Below are 26,680 nucleotides of genomic sequence, written 5' to 3'. Positions count from 1 at the left end.
CCCCCCCCCCCCCCCCCCCATCCTCTTTATTCCATATACTTACTAGACAAGTACATTGTATTTCCCCAACCACTGGTTTCTTTCTCAGCTAAAATAATAAATAAATCTAGAACTAGATCTATATTATACAAGATGGACTACAGTAGAACAGTCTGTTGATTTAATTCAAATTTTTAACCCCCTTGAGCAGAAATCTTAATTTTCTCAACCAATATTGATGACTTTTTTCGCATTATTGTCAATTTCTTAAAAGTTTGGAAGGTTTTTACTTTCTATAAACTAGTTCACTGTATAGAGCATGAAAAGAGCTTTAATTTGATATATAATGCAGCCTTGTAGCACAATTTGTTGATTTTATATGATTTTTTCCCCAGTTGGCAGACGTTATAATTTTCACTCAATAATGGCAGGTTTTTGGGCATTAGGGTCCTGTTATGGAGTGTTCTGAGAGGTTTTAGTAAACAATTTTCATTTGGCCTCGTAGAGCTTGCATTGAGCTTTAATTTGAGGTATGATTTAGTCCTGTAGCTTAATTTGTTCACTTGTTGTGATGCTTTTTGCCTGAGGATGTACCAGAGTTCCCCTAATTTTTTTCCAAGGGGCATCTTTTGCCCCGAAGCCCACTTCAGAGGAGTCCAGAAAAGTTACTTATCGTCAGAGAGGTCTGAAAAAAATTCAGCTAAATCTATGCATGTATCTGTAATGATTGTGTTTATTTTCACTAATGGGGAGGCAGTTTCGACTAATATGGAAGAGGTTGAAATTGGGTTCTGAGCTCATAATGACCTATTTTGGAATTTTGTTTCAATTTTTGAAGGCCTATTTCTTGGAAACCAGTCATTCTAACATGTTTTGATTAGGAGATATCAATATTTGTGTTGACAGCTCTGGTAAAAACAAAGTTTTCATTGATTTGATCATGCACTTTGTATTTTAGAACACCTCAAACATGGGTGACAGTCGCAGTTGAAAAGGTTTCGTTCAAAAATAAAACTTTGAAATACCATCTCGATTGTTTATTGATGGATTTTGATAATTCTTTTTTTAATGTTCTTGTTTTATTGAGTAGATTTGAACCCCAGCGGTTTAAACATCCATATTGTTCCCAAAAAAAATTCCCTTGTGGTACCTATTTGCTGTTGTTATTTTCTTTTCTTGTTATAGTTCTGATGTGTTTTCTATTCTTTGTGTTTATCGTAATGTCAATAACATTTAATTTGATGCTGTTCCTACCTTTAAAAAAAATAAATAAATAAATGCGTTATGTGAGAGCAAGTCTCCACCAAAACCGAATACATGTGCATGTACTGACACTGGCCGGCCCTCTGTGTGTGATTTCATCATTTACATGTAATATCCTGTACTTTTTCTTGAATAACACACGTTTAGGGTTAAAACTGCCACTCTTCGGATAGGTGGACACACGCCCTTATTTTTAATTTTTGTGGTTGTTTATGTACTGTTCTCATTTTGATTTCATTCTGTTGTGAAACCTTTATCTTTCTCGTTTTTACACTCTGTGTGGCTACAAATGATCTTCTGGATGCTTGAAACAGAAAACAAGAAATTCTGGTGCTTTAGATTAAGTTACCTCTATCAACATATTGCTATAGGCCTTTGTCATCACAGAGAATTGAAAGTTTGAAAATTATTGGCAACTTTTAAGACAACTTTTGCCAATTTTATGGCAACTTTTGGCAACTTTAGGACAATAAAATGGCAACAAACGCAGATGCTAGCTTAATCCCCAATTTTCCTCTATATCTCTTTGTAAATGTACGTCAGCTCCAACGAAGTTGCAAACAGACCGAAGTTGCTTACAACGAGGTCGCGATAACCAAATGAAAGCAATTAGCGGCCCCAAAAGCGAAGAATTTTTCTACTTTCTCTCCATCTCTCGAGAAGCACAAGGCACCTCCTCAATTCCTATCGTATTGCTAGATCTAGTGTGCCTCCTAATATTGGCCCCAAAGCCAAGAGGATGGGCGAGGGTTAGCGTACGGTAGGGGTGGGAAGGGGTGGGTGGGAACGCGATACGGGCAGTGTGAAACTGGATGAACTCTGGATGGGTACGTCTAGATCGAGACCTTTATATTTTTCAATTTTCTTTTCTTCCCCTGATTAGAAGCTCCGGCCTATACTTTATGATATGTAGATCTAGGCCTAGACGTGAGAGAGTATGTTACCACACGAGAAGTATTCCGAAAAAAAAATATTTAAAGATTCAGAAATGACGGTCAGAACATAGATCTAGCTCAAACATGCACACACTGATACTGTTTGAGATTTTCGTCATCAGGGGGAACAACTGTTTTAGATATTGGTACAGTGGTACTCGGATTCAACGAGAACTCGGATTCAACGAGATGAGATAGATTCCCCTTTTTTTTTCTTCTTTAAAATCAATAAAAATAACCCGGATTCAACTAGCACTTATATCAGCGAGCTCGGACTCAACGAGGTCGCTTCCAGACGTGGCTTCGCTCATTTTTCTCCCATAACAAACTTTATATATTCCCAGAAACCATCCAATACCAGCATCTTTTCATACCAACACATGCATTGTTGACACGCGCACGTGTCTACTCTGGCGTGTGTCGGGGTCGGATGGGCAGCCTGCACACGTGTGGCTGTGTGTGCTTGTGGGGGGGGGCGCACTAGCGGTCCAGGCATTGAACGTCGCAGAGAGAAACGCGTCACAGTCTTTTTTCCCCCTACAATGACAAGCTAGTCTTAACGTAGATCTACATAATGAATTGTGCGCTAGTCTATGGAATCAAAAGTTGCCATATGCTAGGCTCTACACAGCAGCACAACTTTTTGGTAAACAATCGAAATGACTCAGCCGTGTTCATTGAACGACTCGGCTCTTTTTTTACACAGCTCATAATATGCAGGCATTTCAGGCACTACCTGTGACTTCTCTTTATACATTACATGTGCAATGCCTGTAGGCTAATTATCTACACAAAACCTCATGTTTACTACAACGAACACTCGGATTCAATGAGATTTTAGGTCAGGCCCGGCGACCTCGTTGAATCCGAGTTCCACTGTATTAGTAGTGGTACATCGTCTAATATAATAACTAGGCCTGGTCTCCTTTCTTTTCTTTAACCCTAGTCACGTTCAACGCGAGATTGGATCCAACAAGAACAACAAGCCGGTCCCGGCAACCTCGTTGAATGCGACACCCACTGTACATGACTACAAATAAACAATTCAACTTCCTTTAATCCAATTCACCCTGCGTTGCCACGGTAGTACACTTGTGTCCACCCTGGCTTGCCGCGAGACGGGGGGAAAAATCTGTCTGAACTCGACACACTAAACTTAGACACACATTGTGCCCAAACTATTTCGAGTATCAAATATGAAATTTCGCTCAGATTTTACTTAAAATGTTCTTTTAATTTTATTAGAGAGAAAGATGAAGGAAAGAGCAGAGAAAACAATATATTCTTCATCCGACTGCAACTCATCGGCACTCGATTTAGCCATAGCAACTTATAGTAAACCTATGGTCTAGATCTAGCTTTTCCTCGAAGTTTTCAAGGCACTAAATTCAATCCATTCGCCTTGTTTTTCTAGATTTAGATCTACTTTCACTATCTTTGCCGCTTATGCCTAAAACAAACTAAAAACATGGTCCTTGTATTTCAACAAACACAAAAATAGCTGTGGCACTGTTGTTTTTTGTGGCATTTTTTTTCTTCTTCTTGTCCATGAAGATTTCAGTACTCGCTTTCTTGTCATGATTTGCGGTGACAAAACTACAAAACTAACTCGTACTTGACGAAAAACTGGATCGAAACAGGCTTGCAAAAGTTTTTACAAGCTACAAGCGACCTATTATTTTCAATAGAAACGTGGATATGTGGTTCGGACTCGATTTTGTGGACTATTCTCGTAGCTGGGTGGACGGAAGCGCGGAGCAGCTAGGACGTAGCTCAGGTGCAATGGCTAAACAGAGGTGCCAACTGGCTACGAAAAACAACCTTGCACTTTTTAAACCCTTTGGAAACATGAGCATGGGGACTACAAATTGTCTAATACGTCTTGCATCATCATGATTTTCATAGATAGTCCCTGAAATCAGGAAAAATCCAGACAATGTCAGAAATCCGAATTTCCAAATTTTACCAGAAAATTGGCACCTCTGTTTAAATAGAGAATGAAAAAAAGCTTCTGTTAGAAATTAATTCTCTACGAAGACTTGACATGACAGTTTATAGTCTTTTATCTTGGCACTTATATGACCCATTGGGTTACAAGTGATATAAAACTCCTACTACTGGTAAAACTAAAAAGTCCTCTACCCCATGAATCTCACATGACTTCACGACAGCTCCATGACACATCTTGTTCATTCCAAAATACCATTTTTGTCCCACGTGGAACATAGTGTTACAGCCTGCTAGGCTCATGTCATTGACCCTAGATCTATCCATACATCATGTTTTACAATCGTGTCCATACGACGTGGGGAACTCTGTGCCCCACTTTCCAAAGAGGAAATTTACTCATTTGAAGTATTCTAAAATTTGAAAAATACAACCCGGGGGTAGGCTACAAAATGACCCCAGGGCATACAAATAGGGTTAATATTTGCATACTGCATCTCTAAGAACTGCAAAAAAAACAATTTTTTAAAATATTTTTTTTTTGTCCCTTGCCCATTTCTATGATATTGACGCCATCTGATTAGTAGAAAAATGTGCGTATGAGAGTGCCCAGTAATGTATAACGTACATAATTGTTAAAACATATAACTGTTACATATAGATGTTTAAGATAATTATAGATGTTTGTGAAGGATCTGAGAGCAATGATAACTTTAGAAATGATGGTGATGGTGGTGATGAGTGATGATGTGGGTGCAATCCTTACTTGAGCAGCAGAGAGATTCGGGAGGTTTGTCCCTCTACACAGGACACATCAACACGTTGCAGCGCATGTACGTAGCACTGCCAGATCTGTGTGGGCCGAGACAGGAAAGGGTCGATGTATGCACACACAAAGAACCTTTTGATCTGTGGAGATGCAGCTAGTGCAACCTGTGGAAGAAACAGAGATTTCATAAAAAGAGCAAACTCAACTTTGAAACACACTCAACAAGAAATCCAAAGTGGATAATTGGTAGTTCTAGTTTTGTCTGCGTGAAGAGAAGGACATCAACAGAATAATAGTCATACAGTGCAGGGAAAGAGCAAGATAAACAGTCAGATCCAACACAGGAAGGGAAAAGAAGTAGCCTACAGCCTACTAGAAACAACCTCCAGCCATCCCAAATGAGAGGTTAAAAATTAATTTATTCTAGTCCAGAATTAGCTTTTTTATAAATGACACAAACACAACGGCCCTGTTTTTCAATCAAGCATCTCAATACAAATCTCTTTTCATATATATAAACTTGCTGTTAAACACAATGGTCAATGTGAAGGACTCACACTGAACACTTGAGTGTTGGTATTGATGCTGTTTTGTGCTGGTGCTGTCGTTGAGCCTGCAGCCCTTAGGCTCACTTTTAAGAGCTCTAGTATCATGTTGTAGAAAATGTACAATCTAAATCAATTGATCTCTTTTCAAAACGTTTGATATATGAGCCTCCAAACTGCTAATGAGATGGAGACATAACGACTGCTTTTGTTACACTTCTGAAAAAGAAACATGTCTATCTATACTCTATCAGGTAAATGCTAGGAGAAACACGTGCCAGATAGAATTTTTTCCCTTTCTGGAGCCCGCTTGCCATTTAGATTCAAAGATCTATTCCTCTTCCTCCTCTTCTTCTTCTTCTTTTTCATCATCATCTTCTTCTTCTGCTTCTTCTTCTTCTTCTTCTTCTTCGTCTTCTCCTTACCCCTCCTCCTCCTTTTCCCTCAGCATTCTCCAGGTCATTCAAACGAACTCACCTTCATGAAAATATCGTGCGGCTCCCCAGGCTGGGTGGGCTTACAGTCCAGGACCACGTTGGGGTCGCTGCAGCGGACAAACACTTGACTGATGCCGCCTCCCCCAACAGGGGCACCTGATGGGACAAAATGGACGTAGCAATTCATCATTAAGTGGAATACTACATACGCACTCATCAAATTAAAGAGACTTGTAATAAGATGTTTATATCACACCTGGCGCTCACATGTTATCTGAATCTCACAAACCATGAATTAGCTAGAAGTTATGAAAGCATGTTTATTTTGCATTATAGAGTGCAATGAGGAGGTGTAGGAATCATCTCCCTTTTGACATGCATAGTTGAGACATTTGCACACATTCTTGAAATATGTTGAGTACACATAGCACGAGTGCTGCTTTATAGTGTCCCATGATGAGGATTTCGGCTGATGAATATAAAGGTTTCAATTTTAGTACTGATACTGACTCTTATTTTGATGAACATGTGCAGTCATCACATTCAATTTTCTAAATGTTCTGAAAATATCATAATGATCTGAGCCACTCTTGTTGAAATATAGAGATATAGTGCTGACGAACCCCAATTTCCATCAAACTCTGCTTCCTTGAATGTCACGACAAATGTTTTGTACTCGGCGCCCTATGAGGGGGGAAAACTGGTAAGAGATGCAACCACAGAATCTGACCTCCAACTTCAACAGGACCACACCAGATGAGCTGACAGCCATGAAACCTTCCAAAACAGCCGAAGTTCAAGAGCTCCCCCTTGGGGATTAAAACCAGGGCCATACACACTACAACCCAGTGTGATACCAACTTCAGGCTTGCCAACTTTTTCAAACCCTTATCCGGGACACTCAAGGTTGTAACATCAGATAATGTACCAAAGAACAAAATTATATCACACGAGTCTTGTCTTAAATGAAGCGTATGTTATCGCTTCTCAGATTCCCGACGGCAGAATCTGGGACTGTCCTGGGAAATTCCGGACATTTGGCAATCCTACAACTGATACAATGCTGCACCCAAAGAGAAACGGAGAGCGGAAGAAAGTATCAGACCTGGAAGAGTGTGGAATGGTGGAAGCCTGACAGACTTTTTGAGGAAGGAGTTCTCAGGGTGGTGGAAGCGGAATGTCTGGTCCACCACGTGAGGCTGAGGCTCCACTTTGATGTTCAGAATGGCCACAACTTTGCCTTCTTGGGACCGGAACAACACCTGAGACAGAAATAGAGAGAATGATGAGTCTGTGTGTGTGTGTGTATGTATGTATGTGCATGGATCAATAACAACAAGTGCAATAACAACAATTACTTAGACTTATTTGAAAGGTCAACATTATGGTAAAGCAGACACTCTTATCTTTATTTAGTCCTTCACCTCAAGGTCCATAAACAAAGTAAACAGATATTGTTGGCAAAAATAAACATATTGACTACTTAGTGTACGACTGTGCCAGACGTGATATTGAAAAGTGGCGTTACTACCAAGTCTTACACTGAGCAGTTGATATGAAGAAGAACAAAAACAAAACATACACATTCACCATTTTGAAAAGTGACGTATGACGGAGTCTTCCACCGAGCACCCGATATGAAGAAGAAAAACAAAACATACACATCCTACAATTCGCAAAATAAATCCTTACCCTGACCATCCGGGGCTCTAAAGTCTTGTCCATCTCTGTCTGTCGATTAACTTTGGAGAAGGGGTTCGAGGGGCCTTGTGGTAGAACGCTCATGTCTGTCTTGAAAGTCTGAAACTTGAGGGGAATGTTAACCGTCTCCTTGGGACGCAGGAAAATCTGCGGCTTTTTCTTATCGCTGCTGGCAGACGTGAACATGCCCTCTTCCACCGGGGTGGTCAGCTGGCTCAGCTGCTTGTAGTGCCGCCACTCCCGGGCGTCGGTGATTAAGCTACAAGTGGAAGAAAATGCAAAATGATAAAAGTTTAGCTCCTCTTGCAACACTGTAAGGTCATTTAAGAGGCGGTACCTCCTAGTTTAATGTCCATCTCCAATATGGCCAAGCCAAATGGGAAAATTTCAGTAAGTTTTTTTTCTTACCACAGCAACAATATTCATGTGTATGTGTGGGTGCATGAGCAAATAGGCATATATATGTATTTATACCTATGAGTAGGTACCACAAGCGAAAATGTTTTTGAACAATATAGATGTTTAAACCGCTGGGGTTCAAATCTACTCTATAAAACAAGAACATTAAAAAAAGAATTATAAAAATCCATCAATAAACCATCGAGATATGGTACTTCAAAGTTTTCTTTTTGAACGAAACCTTTTCAACTGCGACGTTCACCCATGTTTGAGGTGTTCTAAAATACAAAGTGCACGATCAAATCAATGAAAACTTTTGTTTTTCCCAGAGCTGTCAACACAAATATTGATATCTCTAAAGCAAAGCATGTTAGAATGACTGGTTTCCAAGATATAGGCCTTCAAAAATTGAAAAAAAATGCCAAAATTTGTCATTAAGAGCTCAGAACCCTATTTCAACCTCTTCCAAATTTGTCAAAACTGCCTCCTCATTAGTGAAAAGCACACAATCATTACAAATGCATGCAGGGACTTCACTGAATTTTTTTCAGACCTCTCTGACGATAAGTAACTTTTCTGGACTCCTCTGAAGTGGGCTTCGGTGCAAAAAACGCCTCTTGGAAAAAAATTAAGGGAATTCTGGTACACCCTCGGGCAAAAAGCATCATAACAAGTGAACACATTAAGCTACAGGACTAAATCATACCTCAAATTAAAGCTCAATGCAAGCTCTACAGGGCTAAATGAAAATTGTTTACTAAAACCTCTTATAACACTCCATAATAGGGCCCTAATGCCCAAAAACCTTCCATTATTGAGTGAAAATTGTAACGTCTGCCGAATGGAAAAAAATTAATATAAAATCAACAAATTGTGCTACAAGGCTGCATTATATATCAAATTAAAGCTCTTTTCAGGCTCTGAAATAGTTTATAGAAAGTAAAAACCTTCCGAACATTTCAGAAATGGACAATAAGTCATCAAAAAAGTCATCAATATTGGTTCAGAAAATTAAAATTTCTGCTCACGGGGTTTAAAAATTGGAATTAAATCAACAGACTGTTCTACCGTGGTTCATCTTGTATAATACAGATCTTGTTCTAGATTTAATTATCATTTTTGCTGAGAAAGAAACCAGTGGCAGGGGAAAAATACAATGTATCATCATGTGTCCAGTTAGTGGATGGAAGAGAGAGTGGGGGGGGGGGGGGATTTCTCCAATTATCAGGTGACATCTAAGTCTAACTAAGTCTAAGAATACGTAAAAAGGCTGGTTGATTCAATAATTGAATATCCACCAATCAAGAACGTAGATCTAGCCTTTTTTGTTACCAAATGAAATGCCAAACAATAGATCTACGAACATTTCCATCGGTAACACTAACACCCCGTAACCCCCTTCCGAGTGTTTAGTAGTGTGTGATGACATGTTACTATAAATAGAACTCCCAGTTCAACTCTTCACGGCCTTATTCTTTCACTTTGTCGACCAGAGATGCTTAGATTTCGATGCATTTAGAATAAATAAGGTGTTCTTAGTTGAAAAGACAGCAAAAATACCACCACGAAGCGATACATTTTGTATAGATCGCAATTAATTCACTATGAGGAGGTGGAAATGTAGGTCGGCGTGATTCCCACCAAATAATAACAATCTATTCACACGGCAAGTGGTGGCCGATTAGTCTTATTTTTCAAAACACGATATTCGTAAGTATCATAAAAGTAAATTATGATAACACTTACATAAATTGACGCCATAAACAGATCTATCGAATGTTTCTTTTGCTGAAGCATCATATAATCGTCTGCTGGTTGGGTCACGTCAGAGGGGGTGGCAATGGCGATGGAACAGCCGTAATGGCAGAATGACGATCTCCCGAAAGTGGTTGTTACCCTACTTCGGAAAAAGTAATATTTCTACTTCGTGGAACGTAGTTGGCTTTTCTAAACACATAAACTAAATGGTAGAGATGTCTAGGAATATGATCCTGACATGGATAGCCCGATTTGTGTCGAATTTCATATTTTAAAATGCTTTCTTCGTCTTTACATCGTACCACTCATGCTTTCCGCTCGGAATAAAAACATAAACACATTCCCCGGAAATTCTCCTGAAATCCCAGATTTTTATGTTTCAAACCGCTAGAAAATTCGATGATTCACGACTGAGAAATCGAAATTTAAAACAAGTACCCCCCAAATCTAAGCGCGCAAAATTGCGAGACGGCCGAGTTTTCCCGTGTTAAACTTTAGTCAATTAAAAACTAAATATGCAATCATAAGTATCAGCTTCTCGTTCACCATGGAGAAGGAAAGATACAGAAAACAGTGGTGTCATTTTTATTAGTGTTTACAAAAATTAAAACCAGCTAATAGTTGGATGAAGTTGTCCAAATCTGGCTGCAGCCACTAGCTGTCTGCCTTGAAAACGCGCCGTCTGCGGTACCTACTACAGTGGAGTCCACTTATAACGAGTCCTGAAACAACGAGAAGTCTGTTATAAAGACACTATTCTAAAACCCCGTTTTTTCCCCTTCTTTATCTTTGTAAATAAAATACTGCTATAGTGCAATTGGACAAACACAGGAGTCGGTTATAGCGGAATATTGCTGCTACTGTGCACAGCGCACAGGCCAATTATACATATTATAAACCTCGCCAGTTGAGAAACATGTTGGTGATCTAGCGAAACCTAGGACCTTACATCAACTCCTTGAGCCAAACAAAGAATAGGAGGGCCCACATTTGCCAACAATGAAGGCCGGAGCGAATGAGTGGGGAGGGTGTGGTAAGCGCAGACAAGCAGAACGCATCGTGTGATAGGCCAGCCTAGTCTAGATTATCTAGGCCTACTACTACCCATGCTCTCACTTCTCCGATGCGGGGATAGAGAGGTCACAATGCTGTGATGGATGGAGTGAATATGTAGTAACGTGCGCAAGCAGACGAAACACACAACAGGGTGTGTTGGGGTGGGGGAAAACACAGCAGGCGAGTTAGCCCAGAGCGCATTCTTTCTGATCGCCAACGCCATGCTGTCAACATCGCTATCGCTTGAGAAAGAAACCCGATTTGATTTTTGATCAAGTAAGACCTAGAGGTCATGTTGAACAAAACCATAATCAGGGGAGATAACAAAAATAAATAAACAGAACACCAAACTTATAGATTAGGCCTACTTTATCATTTCCATTGCATTTATTACTGGATTCCTTATAACGAGACATCGTTGGTGACACATTATGCATGCATGTTGCTAGGTTTCAGGCGAGATCGAGGTCTGCAGCACACCGCAGCCCTCTCTCGCTTCACACGCTGCATGTGCTTGCAGTGGCATGGCTTGCGTGGGCATGCTCCTTCACTGCGTTACTCTCTCTCTCTCTCTCTCTCTCTGTCTCTCTCTGTCTCTCTCTCTCTCTCTCTCTCTTACTTTTTACTCATTGTTAACTAGCCTTTGTCCCTGCTATAACCTGTTGGGCTCCGATGAGGCCCTGTTATTGCCGATAACTTTTAATAGAGACAAAGAGTAGGAAAAAACGGGGATTTTAAAAATCCCTGTTATTACCAGATCCCTGTTATTACCGGGCCTGTTATATATGGTTTCCACTGTACATACACAAATCTTGATAATACTCACTGCAACTCAGGATCACTAATCTCGATGGTGAGCGTCTGTTCATGATTGAATGGGTTTCTGAGCACAAACTCAAAGAATTCGGCGGTGCCAAAGGACGGGAACAGGACATGCTCCGAGGTGATGGAAGTGTTCAGCATGTTGAGAATGCCTTCGTGCTTCGTCTGGTGACGGTAGATGTCGATTGTTTTGTAGTCCCGAGTTCTTTCCGATTTGTCTCGACGATAGCCCTGAGGTAGAACAGTGTAAACTCAGAGTCTGCTCTACCAGTTTGTTCGTTTTTAAAGTAATGAGAAGCACAGTGTTTAGTTTTAGCTTAGAAAGAGTCAAAGGTCATTTAAGTACTATAACTGCTATCGTTATGAAACAAAAAGTGCAAGAACAAGCTTTGAATAAGCTTTCACCCAGTACCAAGCGCTTGTTGCTAAAGTTAGTTGTTGACCCAGAAATATCGGGAGCTTTGGAACCTATTTTTAGAATGGAAATCTCCAAGTCTGACCAATGATTGGTCGAAAGAACCCTGGTCTACTCAAAAGTAAAACAGGTCAAGGGAATCGTGTGCAAAAATGACTACGATTGGTCCAACAGCCGTTTAGCGCTGCTTGTTTTTGTAAACACACATGCTGGTCCTCTCTCTAGCGACACGCTTGATTCAGAAATAGCGAAGAATTATATACGAGCACCTCTTTTCGATTACGCTCTATTCACGTACATAAGTGCATATCAAGGGCTGCATTGTGCTTCCAATCATGGATATGGATATTCTGGAGATGTGCGGTAAGTTGATTTTGTTAATTAGATTGTTATAGTGTTACATAGTTCTTCATAAAGTCATCAACCTTTGCCTGACCTAGATCTAGGGCTTGAAGCCGAGATCGCAAACATGCGAACGGGTGGTCTCATTCAGAGCGTCCTGTAATTAATTCAGTACCCAGTATTGTCGTAAATCTGGTTTGGATAGAAAGATAAGAAGCTTAAATTTCTTGAAAATATGGTGAAATCTAAATCAATTTGTTTTTAGTCATTCAAAATTAGTGTTATTTTCTGGTTGCGTGACCATTTCTTTCTATCGATGATTCCGTAATGGTGACCTCTTTTTAAAGACCATTACAAGCTTGATGAACTCATCTGTGAAGGGGGTGCAGCTGGCATTTGTTCATTGATGAATGAATATATTCTCTTGAATATCGCGAATATCTGACAAAAGTCTTTGTCAATAGTTTAAACATTAAATTGTTTTCTTTTTGCCAATATCTATTTAGACTCATGAAACAAGTACCGGCACCAATTGAATTATTTTTTATACAACTTTTAGAGGCTGGTTTACTGCTGAAAAAGGACTCTCCTACTCGAGAGCTTCATTCATCATAATTCGTGATTATCAAATAAGTCGGTACCTTTAGAATTGCTAGATCTATTCGTGAGTAGACCCAATTTTTAAAGATTAATGAGCCATGGGGAATTTGAACTTTGTTGCAGATCTAACTTGTGTCTCCTCCACCCTCTCCCCAATTGTCCTAGCCATTGATTTGAAAATGGGCTCTGCCCGTGCGGGAGCTTCTGCCCAATTTTATATTTTTGGAATAAAAATCGTCTTGAGATTCTTTCCAATTAAAAAAAAAAGTAATTAGAATTGAGGAGTTTTTGTGTGTGTCAGTGTATCTGATCTGTCATTGTTGAATATTTACTTTATTAATGCCTCATTTTATCACATATTTGATTGCAGAAATGGATTCCTGGCCCAAAAACACATAGGAATAGAGCTTTGGGGGTCTTTCTTGTTGTTCTATAGAAGTAATAGATGATTTTGTTGAAATTATGCTGAATAATTTCTTATTTTTTCTCTTATCTAACCTCATATCATTATAATGCTTCATGTTATCACAGATTCCTGGTCCAAAAGTACATTGGCATGGAAAGTTTCAGACATTTGCCACGATTTTTGGTGATTTTATTCTGAAAAGTTTTCAGGCCATGTGTACCGCGTTGTGATTTTTTGTTTCCCCATTTTTGCGGTTCCATTAAATTGAAGTGCCAGAACTCTGAAAAAAATTGGGCAGCTATGAATTTGCATTATTGTGAATATGTTCTGTAAGTTTCGTTTCTTTTCAGCAATAACTTTCCATTTTATTGATGTCTGAAATCAGTCTTTTTAGCATTTTTGAATTAACATGATGCATCAAGGAGTAATTTTTTTCCAATCTTAAGTCTCTGTATTCACTTTATTTAAACTCTGATTGTCCTCATCTTAGTATTTTGCATAGTTTATACTGGCACCTGTTGAAACAAATGATAATACACACTTCATGTACCTCAATAAATTTTCCGTGAACTCACAAAATCACACTTTTTTTACATGATTTTAAAGTTGCCAAAAATTTACGACGTCCACGAATTTCAAACGCCTGTTATTTTTTTATTTACTGTCCGATTTCTATATTTCAAACACCAAAGTACATGGTTTGCATGGTTCTTTATGATGCAATATGTTTGATCAAAGCACTTTGAAATTTGGGTTTGTGGCACCTAAAAAGAGTAACAAACACAAGAAGGAGAGGAGGTAAGGACAATAGATGCTTGATAGGAAAGAAGGCGCCAACCACATCAGTGTTCGTTTTAAAAGGTAAGGAGAAACACATTAACCCTATCCATACGTCATGTTTTACCATCGTATCCATATGACATGGTGAACTCTGTGCCACCACTTTAAAAAGAGGAAATTAACTCGTTAATCCGATCCGAACGCTTTGCATACAGTCTGTCAAATCAACCGGGGGTACAAAATGACCCCAGGGAGTATAGACAGGGTTAACGAGAAAAGGAAAGAGCTGGACTAATAGAGAGAAACCTCACAGGAGGACAAAGAAGTAGGACCGACGAGTGGGACTCTGCCCACTCACCAGCAGTATACATTGTCAATTTATACATGTAAAAATAGTCAAATACAGTCGAAATTGTCCAAAACGTGCATCAGTTGTCGAGAAGAAAAGTGATTGTCTTAGACAGTGTCATTATAGTATAGAAAAAAAAAGAAAGGGGGAAGTACGAAGTTATCGTTTGTACAGGTGACTGGCTTGGACAGGTGGCTGTTAGAGAAAGATCAATTATACTCAATGCAGACATTAAACATTTATAGTAGAGGGCTTTACAGCGCTCGCAACTGCATAAGGTCATATGAGCGCCAAGGGGTGGGTGTCAACAGAGAAGTCTTTACAGAGAATCAGACTTAGACTGCTCACCTCTATTGCTTCAACGGCACAAGGTCTGCTTCGACTATCAAGGCACCCCAAAATAGCAAGTCACAAGGGAGTGACAAACATACAAAAGAAGTAGAGGAAAATGACAATAGTAAGGATCAGGAAAGAAAAAGCAGCAGTTCCCTGTTGTAGATCAGGCACAGTTATGAGCGTGACATGAATCAGCTCATTTACAATTCCACTATGCTTGAACAAGATATGTCCCCCCCTTTGGGAATGGCCTAAAGACACTTCAGTCAGTGGCACTGGCCCGGGGGGAGACATTAAACAGTGTCAATTTAGAATAAATTAGACAAAAAAGATAAATCCCAGGACAATTAAATATTTCAGTGAGTACTCAAACCATCCAACAAAACCACATTTCCACATACAAAAAAAGACATTTTTAAAAACATCAAAACGACCCCCCAGCAACACAAAACCCATCGCCTCTTAGCATCCTCACCATGATGGTTGTGACAGCTTTGTTGTCCTCCTCCGGCATCTCCTTTGCCTTCACCGCCTGCAGTCTCGCAAGCTTCCTCTGCCTCTCAGCATCTCCCTCACGGGGCTTCAGTTCTTCTTCATCACCCAAGGTCAAGGCCTCCAGTTTCTTCTGCTCAGAGAACAGCAACGATGCCACTTCCCTGTTCTCTGTCAAGTTCTTAGCCCGAGCGACTCGGACTTTCTTTGTACCTATAGGAATAAGGAGTTATTGTTCAATAGTCAGGAATTAACCAACACAAACAAAAAACAGCATAAAGCCGTCATAAAGATCATTCAGCTTACTGAAAAAGGAAGCACACAGATTCAAATAAGGTGGAATTTTATAGAGCTGACATGAATATAATTAGTTCAAGTCAGTGATACAAATTAGACTTGAACGGTCACTTGAAAAACAGTGAAATAATTAAGTACTGAAACCCAATAAGTTAGAAATATCAGACTATAGGAAAAAAGTGTGAGTGTGTGTGCACGCATGTGTGTGTGGTGGTGATGGTGGGGGGGGGGGGGGGGAGCCTTTCTCATTTTACCCTGATCTCTCCCCTCTCTCTCTTGCCCTTTTTTAACTCCCAGTGGAGCACAGGCCATCAACAACATTACTCCAGCGAAGCCTGTCCTGATCATCCTTTTCTATCTGTTTCCATGATGTCCCCACTTTTTCAATTCCCGCTTGTACCGCTCGCCTCCATGTCATCTTTGGTCTTCCCTTCTTACGTTTTCCTTGTGGGTTCCACATTAAAGCCTGCCTGATGATGCTTGTCTGGGGTCTCCTCAGGGTGTGTCCAATCCATTTCCATTTCTTCACCTGTATGTCTTTCTTTACTGGCCTTTGGCTTGTTCTTTCCCACAGTTGAGCTTTAGTGACTCGATCGTACCACTTGATCCCCACTATCCTTCGTAGGCATCCATTTACGAAGCTCTGCAGTTTCCTTGCTGCTGATGCTGTGAGCCTCCATGTCTCTGAACCACACAGTAGAACAGTCTTCACGTTTGTTTTGAAGATCCTCAGCTTGGTGTTCAATCCCAGTTCCTTAGACATCCATTTCCTGAGAATGATGAATGCTGCTCTTGCCTTTTGGATTCTGACCTTGATGTCTTCGTCTGTTCCCCCTGTTTTTACCCTAATACTTGAACATAAATATTCATTTTGAGATAAAAACAACCAAAACCTTTCCTAAGGAAAAGATCAACAAAAAACCCCCCAGAAAGAACATAAACAAACTACATAAACCTACCCACTTTTACCGACAAACTGATCGAGACCCTCACCTGCTGGGGGGATGATGGCTGACAGACTGCCGCCTTTGAAGGAAGAGTTTCCAGCGGTCTGGGACACAACCACCTGGGTCTTGCTGGGCACTGAGTGAAAGTCTACAGGCGAAGTAAAATAAAAAAGGAAACTATTTAAAGTGATGACAACATCGTACTATGTACTATATAGCAAAACGCTATACAAAATACCAGCAATTTGAAACTTGACTATATATTGATGCAATCTATAGAAAACTTGTAGGTATTCTTTCCTGCCTATTCCTCCACCACTTTACTGTTGCAAGGGGCGTCAAACCTTAACAATTTCATATGATTTATATTCTTTAAAAAGTCTAACATTCACACCACCATCATTTAGCTAACTCTTATCCTGCGTCTGTGCCCAGATGCATATCTTATCAGTAGGTACCACGAACCCCCGCCTCTGCGCAGTTGAAAGTGTGTCAGAAACTCGAAATTTGATCATTTTTAATCGACCATAACTCTTCTAATTTGACACCAATCTTCACCCCGTTTCGAAGTAAGTCAGTTCAACTATTGTTTTTAGCTAAAATCAAACTATTGAGGACGGCACGGAACGAGATATTGTATAGTAAGCTATCTAAAAAGGTCACCGAAATGCACGGGAATGCGTTTTTCGCGTCATTTTTCATGCCGGTCGCGGCGACAAAAATTTAGGGTGCTTCATAAAAAGCCTTCGCGCTACGCGGCTATGACTGTTATCGTCATGAAACAAAAAGTGCAAGAACCAGCTTTGAATAAGCTTTCACCCGGTACCAAGCGCTTGTTGCTAAAGTTAGTTGTTGACCCAGAAATATTGGGAGTTTTGGAACCTATTTTTAGAATGGAAATCTCCAAGTCTGACCGATGATTGGTCGAAAGAACCCTGGTCTACTCAAAAGTAGAACATGTCAGGGAATCGTGTGCAAAAATGACTACGATTGGTCTGGCAGCCGTTTAGCGCCGCTTGTTTTTGTAGGCCTAAACACACACGCTGGTCCCATATCTGGCGACACGCTTGATTCAGCAATGGCGAAGAATTATTTAGGTGCACTACCTATTTTCGATTACGCTCTATTCATGTACATAAGTGCATATCAAGGGCTGCATTGTGCTTCCAATCATGGATATGGATATTCTGGAGATGTGCGGTAAGTTGATTTTGTTAATTAGATTGTTATAGTGTTACATAGTTCTCCATAAAGTCATCAACCTTTGCCTGACCTAGATCTAGCTAGGGCTTGAAGCCGAGATCGCAAACATGCGAACGGGTGGTCTCATTCAGAGCGTCCTGTAATTAATTCAGTACCCAGTATTGTTGTAAAACTGGTTTGGATAGAAAGATAAGAAGCTTAAATTTCTTGAAAATACGGTGAAATCTAAATCAATTTGTTTTTAGTCATTCAAAATTGGTGTTATTTTCTGGTCACGTGACCATTTCATTCTATCGATGATTCCGTAATGGTGACCTCTTTTTAAAGATCATAACAAGCTTGATGAACTCGTCTGTGAAGGGGGTGCAGCTAGCATTTGTTCATTGATGAATGAATATATTCTCTTGAATATCGCGAATATCTGACAAAGTCTTTGATAACTTATTCATTTAATTGTTTTCTTTTAGCCAATATATCTATTTAGACTCATGAAACAAGTACCGGCACCAATTGAATTATTTTTTTATACAACTTTTAGAGGCTGGTTTACTGCTGAAAATGGACTCTCCTACTCGAGAGCTTCATTCATAATAATTTGTGATTATCAAATAAGTCGGTACCTTCAGAATTGCTAGATCTATTCCAGAATAGATACAATAAATACAATTTTTTCAGATTAATGAGCCATGGGGAATTTGAACTTTGTTGCAGATCTAACTTGTGTCTCCTTCACCCTCTCCCCAATTGTCCAAGCCATTGATTTGAAAATGGGCTCTGCCCGTGCGGGAGCTTCTGCACAATTTTTATATTTTTGGAAAAAAATCATCGTTTTGAAACGAAAATGGGCTCTGCCCGGGCGGGAGCCTCTGCCCAATTTTTTATCTTTTTGAAAAAAAATTGTTTGGAGATTTTTTCCATTAAAAAAAATAGTAATTAGAATTGAGGAGTTTTTGTGTGTGTTTGTGTGTCTGATCTGTCATTGTTGAATATTTAATTTATTAATGCCTCATTTCATCTCAGATTTGATTGCAGAAATGGATTCCTGGCCCAAAAACATGATTTTAGGTGATTTTATTCTGAAAAGTGTTTAGGCCATGTGTACCGTGTTGTGATTTTCTGTTTATAACGCAAAATTGGCAGTTTTCCCATTTTTGTGGTTCCATAACTGATTAAATTGAAGTGCCAGAACTCTGAAAAAAATTAGGCTATGAATTTGCACTACTGTGAATATGTTCTGAAAGTTTTATTTCTTTTCAGCAATAACTTTCCATTTTATTGATGTCTGAAATCTGTCTTTTTAGCATTTTTTAATTAACATTATGCATCAAGGAGTAATTTTTTTTCCAATTTTAAATCTCTGTATTGGCTTTATTTAAACTCTGATTGTCCTCATCTTGGTATTTTGCATAGTTTATACTGATAATACACACTTTATGTACCTGAATAAATTTTCTGTGAACTCACAAAATCGCACTTTTTAATGTGATTTTAAAGTTGCCAAAAATTTACGACGCCCACAAATTTCAAACGCCTGTCATTTTTTAATTTATTGTCCGATTTCTATAATTCAAACACCAAAGTTCGTGGTTTGCATAGTTCTTTATGATGCAACAAACATATTAAGTTTGATCAAAGCACTTTTAAATTTGGGTTTGTGGTACCTGATGCTCCATCCATGTGACGTCCGTTTTGGGCGATACACGCTCTGAGGCACTTGACGAAATTGTCTATTACATTTTCATTTTTGCAGAATCTGTGATATACCTGGATCTTGCACGGTTTCAGTTTATTAAATCAAACTTCAGATACATACAGCGAACTGACTTTTTAGGTTCTTCGCTGACACTCACAGACTCCATCATTTTCAGGACTGCGTACTTGCATCGGTCTCCCACTAGTTTTTGATCTCTTGTTTTTATTTCCTCAGAGTCCTTGAGGACCTCAAAAACATACACTTTTCCAAACAAAACATCCAACCATTTTATTTTCCCCGACCTCCCTCCGTGGCACCTCAGCAACCGATTACGTTGGTCGTGCCGGGCAGGCCGCCGGGGTCACTCAGTGTGTACTGTTGGTGTACAGCATGCGCGCCGGGAAATGTGTGTTTTCGCCATGAATACCGCGGGAGTGTGTTAACCGATGATGAAAATAACGCTCTATCTTTCATAGCTTTCTATTTGTAAAGTGTTGCAAACACATGAATAACCCCTCTCACAAGCTGATAAGACATTACGAGTAGTTATGCCCATTCGAATAACCTTTCCGGACGCTCTTGTTGTTATGAATGACCTGAGGTTCGAAAGGGGATAATTTAGGTCAATTTCCGAATGTTTTACTCTCAAATTGTTCTTTGTACCTGCACAATGGTATTCAAAACTATCAAACAAGCTTATTTTTTATCAGGTAGTATCATTTCATACAAAATCAAGCTCATTTGAAATATGTTGTATAGAAAAATGGAAGTCTTGTTTCCTGACTATCCTTTCGAGCTCCTCATGTCTAAGTGGGTCAATGTCTTCTATAATTTCATTGGACGAACATCTAGAGCTACCAACTTGGCATGTTTTGAATGAGACGTATGCCTCGATTACGAACCAACGCAGGCGGTTCTAGAAGAAGGCCACAAACGCACACAAACTCAAGCAGACTGACGCACACACACTTGATCTGCGTGAATGGGGATCCGACTCGGGACCCGAATGACACGTAAGAGGCTGCGCGTGCGCTGAGCCAGGGGCTACACTGACTCGGGACCAGAACGTAGACGAGGTGCCGAAATAGGCTTATCGGGCGACATAAACCCGGCTCCCGCAGGATGAGGGTTAACTTTCAATATTCAGGATGACTTTGGGGCAGTCCTGGAAATTCTATTAAGAATCAGTTCTGAAACACGCGGATGGCACCAGTGTTTCCCCGTCTTTTGATGAAAGATATAATAAAATATTTTATGCCGTTAAAGTTTCCTGACATTTATTTATCGGTGGTCCTTTCTGATATTCAAACTAATGGGCTAACTTTGGCCAGAGCAGACATCCTTCCTGACTTATCTAAGTTGAAAACATATAAATAACATCATTGCCCTTGAATTAAAGTTTTACAGGCTAATAAAATATCAAATTATGAATTTAAATGACCGCAAGTGATCTAATACCTTTCCGTACACTCCGATTTCCTAGGAACTGACAACGAGGCTTTGAAAATCTTGCTCTCCCTTGAAAAATAGATGGCAAAATAGACAGAAGTAGACCAAGAATAATTTGCTAAGAAAATTAAAATCGATGGATAAGGGGAAAAGACCAGAATATTACAGGGTTTTTTTTAGAGCATTTGAGCAGAGAAACGAGTGGTCAATCATGACTACTGATGTCTCCCTGTTTCAAACCTGGCACTTGAAGAAAAAGGAGCAGAATAGGATTTGCACACATTAATAACAACATAAGCATGAAAGGCCTCAAAAGGCAAAAAACTCACCGCCAGTTTTCCGTCTGTCTACCGGATAGCCAATGTTAGCCAGACGGAAGTGTAGCCTTCCCCGGTTGACACAGTTGACCCCAACAGGTCGCACGCTGCCCCCGCGGGTCACATCACCGGTCAGAGCGGACGAGTCCTCCTGGTACTCGGTGGTAAGGACGTCTAACTCAAATGTGGTCTGCACTGCTTCATTCCCTCCACGGAAAAGGTACTGAGGTGAAAAGAAAAAAAAAAGATACTGAATGATACAAAGGCTGTTTTGGGGCATATGGAGCTACTTAAACTTGTTTTTTGTATTGCTTTTGATGAAAAAATATCCCTTTATCTTGAATAGAAGTCTAGATAATTGCAATTGAAGGAGGTGTGGGTCACTTGGGGTCAAGGGTAAAATCTGCGAGAAAATCGCAGCCAAAGTTTCCTGATTTCAAAAGCCTGAATGTCCTTGGAAACTGCAAATTTACATTTTTTATGCCTTTGATCAATGTTGTAATTTACTAAATTCCACACCAAAATTTGTTTATATAAAGGACATAAAAGTGTTGAGAAAAAAAATAAAAATAGATAAAGATTGACCAACAGGCAGAACAATGTCAGTTTCTTCAATTGGATTATTTAATTTTACAAGAGCCTGATTTCACTATGATGCCACACCAATTATCCTAGGTTCGATTTTCACTGTACGCAGAATTTTTATCAAATATCTCAGTATTTTTGCTGGGACATTCTACACCTCTCAGGCAGGGTTGGCCCTCACAGGCAGGATCGAAGACTCCCTCCTAAATTATCAAAATTGTGTTGACGGGGACTTTTTAAAAAAGTTCAAACAGCACTCTGTTGTTTTCCATTGTGCATACCTTCAGTTCCACAGAGCTGGAGCCAATCAGGAGCAAAGAATCACCATCCCATACATCAATGTGCATGGTCTGTCGAGACAGGTGTTGCCAGAACAGAGATACCTCCCCAGGCTTCAGGTATGTTGGATCAATGGAATACTTCACCTGAACATGGAAAAACTCAAGTAAGGTTCAGACAGAACTCAATATTATTCTCCATTTTCCTCTGAATTAGTTATGCAGTAAGGTAGAACCCCCCCCCCCCCCCCCCCCAAAAAAAAAAACCCCCCAAAAATTGGTTGGTTTCCGGTTTAACCGACAGTCTACCAAAATGTTTCTGGTTTACTTGATGGTGAAAAACCAGACCAGTCCGACAAAACTGGCTTAGTTGACAGCTTACCAATTTATACAGAATTAGGACTTGTGAAAAAAAAACAGTTTATATTTGCGTTTGCCCTCTGTATTTATATAGGCCTGGGCTGTCATTGGCTTTCTTTTAAAATATTTTGGTGATTGTAGTTCATCAAGGTGGGGGGGAGGGGGGGCAGGAGGTTTGGAGGGGGTGTTTGGAGGAGGCTCATGGGGACTCCAAGCATGCGCCATTGGAATTTTAACCAAAGGCGTTCATAGAACAATTCGACAGCTATTAGCCCCAAAAAGTCAATTCCTTCTCTTTCTTTTTCTATGCCTCTACACTTGGAGGTAAGCTTTAACAACAAATATGGCAATTTTCTGTAGCATGTCTTCCGGCCCGAACATATTCGCCCGAACAGGTAGAGGGGCTGCAAGCCAAACCTCTTCTCTCACTTTATGGAGTCACAACAAGAGAAAGCTGAACAATAATCAAAGAGACAGAGAGCAAATTGGAAGCAATGAAACATGATTTATCAGAAGAAAACTGAGAACGTCACCCAAGGAGAATACCAATGAGTTCGTGTTTAGTGACACTAATCTGCAGCAATGCCAAAAAAAAAATAAGAAGAAAGAGACATAAGGAAAGTTTTGGGATGTGTAAACTAGTACAAGGGTCTTGAATATCTCGCCTTGTCCAAATAAACTGATGTCCAAACAAAAAAATTGACAGAGAAAGAAGTAGGTCTAGAGAAATATATTCTAAAAGTTCAATTTAATAGGCAACTGGACTTAGTTAGAAAGTGCAATAGTTGTGAGGATGACCAAATACAGGACTGAGCAGAGAGCCAAAACCTCCAACATCTGTTCCAGACCTGGCATTTAAAAAAAAAAAGAGAGAGACAGAGAGAGACACAGAGAGAGAGAGAGAGAGAGAGAGAGAGAGAGAGAGAGAGAGAGAGAGAGAGCTTACTAAAAACTTCAAAACTCGGTGTAACTGAGGGGACAACTTGCCTCTAGGCCTGGAGGACCTTCCATGACAGAACCGTCAGCGTTGAGCCTCTGTAGGATGAACGGCATGGCTTGGGGGTTGGAGGACAGGTCATTCGTGGCCTTGGACAAGAGCATTCTGTGAAATAGTGAGTGAAAGTGAGAGTGAAAGCGAAAGTGAAAGTGAGACAGACAGACAAACAGACAGACAGACAGACACAGAGAGAGATAGAAAGGGTATGATAGAGGAAAGAGAGGAAGAAGAGGAAGACGAAGATGGTGAAAGTGGGAGAGTGAGTGAGAGTGAGTTAGGAAGGAGAAATAAATTAGAAAGAGGGAAACAGAAAGAGATATAGAGAGAAAGGTAGAAAAGAGAGGCAGAGAGAGAAATAAGAGAATGAGAGAGATCTCAGTAGTTAACAAAGATTATAATTTTACGGTGAATACTGCATTATTTCTCTAAAACTGACAAAACCCTCAACTGACATTCTCAACATGTACTAGAATTTCTCTTGGGACTTGGTTCTCACCAAAAGCAAAACTCAGCTTTGCTGCACCTTGCCACCACACACCAATTATGTTTCTTTCCCACAATCTTAACTAGAAAGAAACATTACTTAAGGAGTGAAACATCACACTGGCAATTCTCAAGTTAAATAATAAAGACAGAGATAATGACAAGAGACAGTAAAGGAGAAAGAAAAAGAGAAAGAAAAGAAAAGATAGGGATAGAAACAGTGGCACAGACAAAGATATAAATAGAAAGTGAGAGAGAAAAAGATGCAGACAGAGACAGAAATGAAGAAAAATGCAGACAGACATAGGAATAGAGATTTTTTAAAAGAGTGGCAGAGACAGAAAAAAGGAAATAAAAGACTTCAAACTGTCCAAAACAATGCTGCACGTTTAGTTTTATGGAAAAGAAAGCGAGACTCTGCTAAACCTCTTTTACGAACTTTGCATTGGCTTTCCTGTTGAGAAAAGGATTGTGTACAAGTTGGCCACCCTATGTCACAAATGTTTGAATGATAATGCACCATCATATTTGTCAAATCTGTTAAGACTGTACATTCCAACTCGCAGTTTAAGGTCATCAGCTGACAAAAATAAATTTATTTTACCATCTATGAAACTTAAAACAATAGTGAAAGGGCATTTGAATACCAAGGCCCCAACATCTGGAATGCTTTATCAAGTACTTTGAGAGAGATCAAATTTTTTGATTCATTCAAATGTCAGCTGAAGTCGTTTCTGTTTTTAAATTAATAAGATGAATATTTGGAATAATTTTCTTTAGTCAGAACACTACGTTTTATGTTACTGTTGTATGTTGTACTGTATTGTTAAGCGCTCAGAGCCTGGGTACTTTATTCCGGGTTGAGCGCTATATAAATGTCATTTATTATTATTATTATTATTATTATTATTATCAAATAGCGATAGACTGTGACAAAAATAAAGAAAAAGAAAGATGTAGGGAGACAGAGGGACAGGAACAGTAAAAGAGACAGAGACAGAGACAGTGACAGAGACAGAGATAGAAGAGACAGAGATAGAGACAGAGATAGGGACAGGGACAGAGACACAGGAACAGTGGTAGAGACTGAGACATAGACAGAGTAGAGACAGAGACATAGACAGAGTAGTATAACAGACAGAGACAGAGACAAGTACAGTGACAGAAACAGAGACAGACAGAGTAGTATCAGAGATAGAGATCAACTGACCTTTCTGTGGTGACCTGAGGGAACCTGTAAAACTGGAAGCTGAAGAAGACTGTGGCTGGGTGGCCTTGACCCTGGGCATGGACTGCATCAGCTGATGGCTCTCTGCAAAATAATTGGAGTCAGTTTAGTTTGGTAAAAGTTTTATGGCACTCACAACTGCATTAAGTCAAATTAGCACTTGGGACACAGGTTGGTTGTTTTCCCATTAGTTCTCAGTACGCTTTGGTTTTACTTTATTGCAAGTCAGAATTGTCGGTAGTCTAAAAATACAGGGTAGACATTCAGAATCAAAAGCAGCAATTTACACGTTTAAAATAACACTATTTATATTTTGGAACAAGGACCAATGGTTTTTATAAAATTGAAAATTAAGCTGGGATCAATTATAGTTTGTAGTAAGTTGGAGCCACAATGGACACATTTTGACTGAAAAGTTACAACAAAAGAACAAAAGAAACACTGAGTAGAAGCAGATGGGCCACACCACACCAAAGCATTCAGTGACAATCTGCCTATGTTTCCAGCACTCACTACATGTACAGTGGAGTCCACTTATAACGAGTCCTGAAAAAACGAGAAGTCTGTTATAAAGACACTATTCTAAAACCCCGTTTTTTTCCCTTCTTTGTCTTTGTAAATAAAATACTGCTATTGCGCAATCAGACAAACACGCCAGTTGGTTATAACAGAATATTGCTGCTGCTGTGCACAGCGCACAGACCTATTAAGGCATGACACGGGTCTGCAAAACATGATGTTTAGGTCAAAAATTTGATTTTTAACCTTGTCCATTTTTGGGTACCTGAATGTCTAAAGAATCGATATCGCTTGATGTTTCATTCTAAAAAAGACAAGAATTCACCGTTAGAGACATTTTCCGGGGGCACCCTTCCCAAAAGTTCGCGCGTTTTCTACAAATTAGCCCATAATTGGAACGTGACAACAACCATGTGTCTCCGTGTCACCATAACATCTTCTTTCAAGACAAAAAACGATCAAGACAATCAAGATGTATGTATTTCTGGCAGTTGGGCACTTATAATACTTATAACGCAAGGTACAGGGCTCCTCTTTTTGTAAATTTTGGGTTGTCTTGGACAAAACGAAACCCCGTTGCTAAAAATAATATATTATGACGTCAACACTCAGTCGTACAATCAAAGATCGTTGGTAGAGAATCTTTGGTACAATGATGCGCGGTGTTCGGTCTCCAACAGTACTTTACGATCACCCTCGTTTCTTCTTCCGACTAGAGGTCCGTTTGGATTACAGCCACTGATGAAACTGTCGAATTCGCTTTTGCATTTGACAAGACATAGTCATGTTTCTGATCCCTCTTTTTAAAGCAGGCTACAGAGCAGGTACATCTAAGCTAAGTTTTCATTTTTGAATGTGCATGTATCGTATGATCTAAGAAGTAGCTTTTACACTCATAGTCATATTTCAAGTTTTTTTCCAACGTTTGTCCTTACAATTACCATGATGTGTGTCATTATCTTTGTGAGGGGTGAGAAAGAAAGAGAGTGGGGG

The 26,680-nt window shown here is 39.7% G+C and overlaps 1 protein-coding gene across 3 annotated transcripts in view; it reads right to left on the bottom strand.

Annotated features, from left to right (window-relative positions):
• The window catches only part of LOC101864230 (nephrocystin-4), a 92,029-nt gene that overhangs the window by 4,973 nt on the left and 60,376 nt on the right, over positions 1-26,680 (bottom strand). For all 3 annotated transcript variants that reach the window (XM_035970244.1, XM_005100243.3, XM_005100244.3), the window contains 11 exons: positions 25,151-25,252; positions 23,448-23,562; positions 22,104-22,247; positions 21,250-21,460; positions 16,622-16,723; positions 15,315-15,544; positions 11,616-11,842; positions 7,568-7,835; positions 6,981-7,137; positions 5,916-6,031; positions 4,891-5,057 (listed from right to left, as the gene is read on the bottom strand). In XM_035970244.1, the coding sequence (XP_035826137.1) occupies positions 4,891-5,057; positions 5,916-6,031; positions 6,981-7,137; positions 7,568-7,835; positions 11,616-11,842; positions 15,315-15,544; positions 16,622-16,723; positions 21,250-21,460; positions 22,104-22,247; positions 23,448-23,562; positions 25,151-25,252 (1,839 nt within the window). The remainder of the gene's footprint in view (positions 1-4,890; positions 5,058-5,915; positions 6,032-6,980; positions 7,138-7,567; positions 7,836-11,615; positions 11,843-15,314; positions 15,545-16,621; positions 16,724-21,249; positions 21,461-22,103; positions 22,248-23,447; positions 23,563-25,150; positions 25,253-26,680) is intronic.

This window comes from Aplysia californica, unplaced genomic scaffold (assembly GCF_000002075.1).
Source record: "Aplysia californica isolate F4 #8 unplaced genomic scaffold, AplCal3.0 scaffold00241, whole genome shotgun sequence".
In the NCBI taxonomy this organism is placed as follows: domain Eukaryota; kingdom Metazoa; phylum Mollusca; class Gastropoda; order Aplysiida; family Aplysiidae; genus Aplysia; species Aplysia californica.
Note: the sequence above shows the minus strand (reverse complement) of the source record. Positions and strands in the feature narration are given on the sequence as shown.